The 5,633-nt window shown below is 38.1% G+C and overlaps 1 protein-coding gene across 1 annotated transcript; it reads left to right on the top strand.

The window, feature by feature from the left end:
* The first annotated feature begins 2,173 nt into the window (after positions 1-2,173).
* On the top strand, positions 2,174-3,324 carry LOC104228642 (calmodulin-like protein 3). The gene has a single exon (XM_009781128.2). The coding sequence runs from the start codon at positions 2,460-2,462 to the stop codon at positions 2,916-2,918; it is 459 nt and encodes a 152-aa protein (XP_009779430.1). The 5' UTR covers positions 2,174-2,459; the 3' UTR covers positions 2,919-3,324.
* Positions 3,325-5,633: the final 2,309 nt, after the last annotated feature.

Here is a 5,633-nt window from a genome sequence, read left to right as displayed (position 1 = left end):
TAATTTGATTTCTTTCGAGTGGGCTTTGTCTCTTTAGCATATTTTGATGGTTATGTAATGATTTTGGTTAGATTTAGAGCATCCGGAGGCCGATTCGAGAGGCAAAGGCATCGCGGGATAGAGTTTGGACCGGATAGAGGTGAGTAATGATTATAAATGTTGTCCTGAAGATATGAAACCCCGGATTTCATATCGTTGTGCTATTTTGAGGTGACACACACGCTAGATGAAGAGCGTGGGGTCGTGCACCGTTGGGGATTGTGACTTAGTCCATCCCGCATGACTGTTTTACTGCGTATTTGATTGAAAACTGTTTGCTATCATCATATTTTGGGTTGAATGCCATATTTGGGCCTCGTGCCAACTATTATGGACCCTTAGGGGATTTGAACTACTATTCCTCACTGTTTTGACTTTATACTTGTACTCAGTCATGTTATATTCTACTGTTTTTCATAACTCAGCCATATTTACTCTGTTTTGACATCTTTTAAATGATATTTTGGGCTGAGCATCATATTTTACTGTGCCCAAGTGGCTTTTAGAGATTTCTAACTAAGTAAGGCCGAGGGCCTGTGTGGTAAGGTTATTATGGGATCGGGCTACGCGCCGTAGCAGTATTGAGTTGATTCATGATTATGAGGTCGAGGGCCGATTTGTGAAGCCACAAGGTGGCTTGATATGAGGCCAAGAGCCTATTTGATTATGCCACGAGATGGCTTGTTATTGCGCTTGGGCCGTAAAGGGCCCCTCCCGGAGTCTGTATGGTCCCAGTGAGCGCGGGTACCCAGTGTGATATGTGATATAGCCCGAGGGACTGATGTTGTTCCATGTTATTGCCCGAGGGGCTGATACGAGTGATTGTGAGATAGCCCGAGGGCTGATTCTGGTGGTATTTTGCTCGAGGGGCTGATTTTATGTGTCTATCTTTTCTCAATGCTTTTCATTTACTCGTTTAAACTGCTAAAAGATGTTTTAAAGAGCTTTTCAATGAACTAAGGTGTTTTTACGAGCTTTCACTATTTTATTGCATTGAATTGGTTTTATACTTCCTCTTTGTAATATTTCGTTGTGTTTTACATGTTTTCTTATCGCTCAGCTTCCTTTAATTTATTACTCACTGAGTCGGAGTACTCACATTACTCCCTGCACTCTGTGTGCATATTCAGGAGTCTCGAGTCCCGCTAGCGAGTGCTGATTGCTTCCAGCAGGCGGTTCGGAGTTCACTAGGTAGCTACTCGGCGTTCGCAGCCCAGTGCTTCTCCCTCTTATCTTATTTTCCTTGTACTAGTTCTGTAATAAACTGAGTATTCCTTTTTCATACTCTTAGTCGGATATTTAGATGCTCATGACTGGTGACAACCCGATGTCGGGCTGTGTTTATTTCCGCACTTATTCTATTTCACTGTATTTTTGGGGTTTATCACTTATTAATGACTTAAATTGAATTATTATAACTGTTTAAATGGATTGGGGGTTTGTGTCGGTTGGCCTTGTTTCACGATAGGCGCCATCACGACCGAATCCGAATTTAGGGTCGTGACAGTAGGTTAGGAGGTAGTTGAGTCTTGCCTTACTTTGTACCTTTGTGAGACTAGTCTGGTAGAGTTTTTCTTAGGTAGGTAGTGGCAGGTAGTGGCAATGTTGTGTCTTACTACTCTTTCGTTTCTCATAGTGCCGGGTCTATTTACTAGCTATCGCTTTTCCTTTGTATCTATCTTTTGGTTTTCATGTTGTTGCTATTTTTCCTATGATTTCTGATGTGGTACTGATATTGTCTCTTTGTATTCTTGAGCTGAGAGTCTTTTAGAAAAGCCTCTCTATTCCTTCAGGGTAGGGATAAGGTTTGCGTACACACTACCCTCCCCAGATCCCACTAATGGGATTTAATTGGGTCGTTGTTATTGTTGTTGACTTTCAATACATCAAAGACGTCACCTCACGTCTAAAATATATAGATCCAAGTTTCATAGTTACACTCTTTCAAAGATGCCAACCAGAATCCATTCCTCAAATATTCCTCAACTTAATTTCCTAATGTCTTTATATGATAAGTACTTAAACTGATTATTATAACTAGAAGAAGAGGTCTGATATTTTTAAATTCATTTAGACGTCAATCTTAAAGCAAAAATCTCGAACAAATCCGTGCAAATTCTAAATCAGTTATTCAACGATATTAGTGGCTATCCTCAAAACCATCCTCCTTTTCTCCACCTTCAATTCTCTTCCTCTCTCGGTATATTAACATCTTCTCTAAAACTTTTCCCCAGTTAATTGCTCCTTATTTTCTCATCAAACTTGTAACCCCTTTTTTCTTTCTCTTCCCTTTTTCAATTCAAGTAAATTAAGATTGTAAATCACCTTGAATTTTCCTGTTTCCTTTCTGAAAAAAACTAGAAGGGTATTCATTAATTTTATTGTTACATTTATTTGGTTTCGGCTATTTTATCCAAGAAATGGATCCAGCAGAGCTACGTAGAGTTTTTCATATGTTTGATCGAAATGGAGATGGGAAAATTACAAGGAAGGAGCTAAGCGATTCGTTGCAGAATTTGGGAATTTACATTCCTGAAATAGAACTCGTACAAATGATCGAAAAGATTGACGTAAACGGAGATGGTTTCGTAGACATGGAGGAATTCGGGACATTGTATCAGTCGATAATGGACGAGAGGGACGAAGAGGAAGACATGCGAGAAGCTTTCAACGTGTTCGATCAAAATGGCGATGGATTCATAACGGTGGAGGAATTGAGATCCGTTTTGTCATCGTTGGGATTGAAACAAGGAAGAACACTTGAAGATTGCAAGAGAATGATCATGAAAGTTGATGTGGATGGTGATGGAATGGTTGATTATAAGGAATTTAGACAAATGATGAAACGTGGTGGATTTGCTTCTTTGAGTTCAAATTGACATAATCTTTTAAAAAAGAAGAAGAAATTAAAGCATTTGATTGCTTCAAGAAATGGTGTATCCAAATTACATTTGGAAATTTAGAATGTAGATGTCAACAAAAAAAGCCAGGAATCAGCTAGCCTTTTGTATACGAGAAAACTTAATCTGGAGCTAATGCGCACGTCTTATCTCCTAAATAGTTTGATCAAATACATTTGCACGTATTATGACCTTTTCATCTCTTTTTTCTTTGTTCTTGTTTATATTTTTCTTCATCAAAGGAAGTCAACAGCATGAATTGGTTTGTATTGATTTAGGGTTTGTGATTTATTCATCCGTCCTATATGTAAGATGTAGCTCTAATATTGATGCGACATTGTATCGCGTGTGTTGTTAAATGTCAACGGTGTGTTCTTTATTTCCATTATTGTCTTGTATTTATATCCTTTCTAGGGTTGTTCTGAGGGGAATGTACTATTTGCTTACATGTTCATTCAATTCAATTCAGCTTAATGTTCATTTTTTCAAAGCTTAATTGTGAAACGTTCTACAGAAGGACATCTGCACGGTTTACTATTGTTATTAGCGCAAAGTTGCAAACTCCTCCACAAAAAGACAGTCTTTGTTCATATTTAGGACAAGAAAATATATGTCAAAAGTTGTTTTGGAATATGCATTTTGGTTTCCCTTTTGACAAGAATTGCTACTTCTTGAATATAGGACTTCTGGTCCCAAATGAGATTTAACCTGAATACCGAGCATCATTGACAGCACTGGAAGTGAAATGCTAATTACCAGACTGCACGCAACCAAACTCCACTTCCGATAGAGAATGTCAAAATGCTAATGCAAAAGAGAGAACTGAAATTAAGGGGTTCTTATGCTTTAATTAGAATGGTTTATCGACATAATTTTAAGTCCTTCATGGTAATCTACTTGCCAACTGTAGCTAGAGATGAACTTCCGTTTCTTCTACTTCAACTAGAAGAATGATATTATCCTTTTCAATAACCTGCATCACTTAGATGTAAGGTTCAATCTCACAAAGAACGTCCTTTATTCAACTTCATTAGGTCACTCGCCTCACCCAAAAAGAGATAGTACATAAAATAAAATAAAAAATTAAGAAAAATTAACTTTTTTTATCACTCTCATGTTTAATTTGATGTGTGTTAGTTTGTAGGGGCATGGAATTTAAGAATAAAATTTGAATCATGTGATCTTAAAACAAATGTGCATATTATCTACCCGTAAAACGGTAAAGTTGAATTTGTAACGTGATTTATAGATAAGCGAATTGATTTGACCCAAAAATGATAAAGAAATAAGACTGAAGTTAAGATTTAGCGATTGAAATTAAAGAAGATAACAATCCTGGTTCTGAATTCAGCCTTTTCCAAGAACAAAAGTGAAAGTAAAGATAAAGCAACGATGAAGTTGTTAAAGTGAGAGCTAAATAGTAAAGTATGAGAGCAAAATAATAAAGTATGGCTTTTGTGTATAGAGAGTTCCGTATCTTTACAATGCTGTTAACCCCACTATTTATAGTTCTACCTAGGAAAACAAGATCCTAAGATCAAGCTCCTCTATAAATGAGAATAAAAGTGTCATTGATGAATATGTAACGGCAAGCCTTGAATTCAAATATTCTCTATAACGGATGCTCATTTAACGCTAGCAAATATTCTCTCATTAAATGTTGTCCGATAGAGAATCTTTGAACTTCTACTGCCGGCTACATTCTCTTCGGAATCCATCTGGTACCAGTCACACACGTCGCATTTGGTACTAATTGTTTCCCGACTCGTTCTTTGTCTATCTTTAACTCCACGTGTCATCTTACCATTCGACCACTTGTTATCAACCAATTTTACCCTATACACATAGTCACCCTACTTTCCGGTGACGCAGCTTAGTGTTGCCGGGAAGTAGGTGAAGATTCCTTGCTTGGAGGGAAAGTTCCTGAACAGTCTCTGACACTTGCAAGGACGCACGTCTTCTCGCATTTAATAACCCAAACACGTCTTGCGCCACGATATAGCAAATATTTTCGTCGGTTTTTTAGGTAATTATGATCATGTTTTTGTCGGCTATAACTTCTCTGGTACTCATCATTTTTACTTCTTTACTTTCACAACTTTCATAAGTCTTTCTTCTTCTCTGCATCTGCTTAGAAACCTTTAACAACCTTCAACTTTTTCAGCAAGAACTTTTTCTTTTACAAACCTCTTACCACCATGTCTTCATACAATGCCTCCTTTGGTAATACTGGTCTTCTCTTCGGTGGAAGCCCGAAGAAAAACAAAGACAAGGAGGTTGACGTTGAGTCTGAACCTCCAACTATTTGCACCATCATACCCCTTTAGCTCAGCACTACAAACAACCTTCAAGAAAAAGCTCATTCTGCAGCTTCTTAAGGCCGCCGATTTTGGCCAACTCGCAAGTTTCCCTCCTCCATTCGCCCTCCCATTATCCCAATTGTGAAGGAGGACTGCAACTGCCCCAATATTGAAATCCTTATTCCAAATATGGTAGAGCGGGTTACCTACTCCAAGGAGGAGTTTATGTATGTCTATACGTATCCTTTTACCTTGGGTCTATTCTCTTTAGGGTTGAGTGAAGGGCTCGACCCAATATTTTTGAAGTCTTGCCACCAATATCAGGTCTGCTTAGTACAAATAGGCCAATTATATGGCGGATGGTGGCTTGCCTTCAACAATTGTGCACTGAGAC

This window comes from Nicotiana sylvestris, chromosome 9 (genome assembly GCF_000393655.2).
Source record: "Nicotiana sylvestris chromosome 9, ASM39365v2, whole genome shotgun sequence".
Lineage (NCBI taxonomy): Eukaryota > Viridiplantae > Streptophyta > Magnoliopsida > Solanales > Solanaceae > Nicotiana > Nicotiana sylvestris.
The sequence above is the reverse complement of the archived record's forward strand: the minus strand, read 5'-3'. Positions and strand labels throughout refer to the sequence as shown.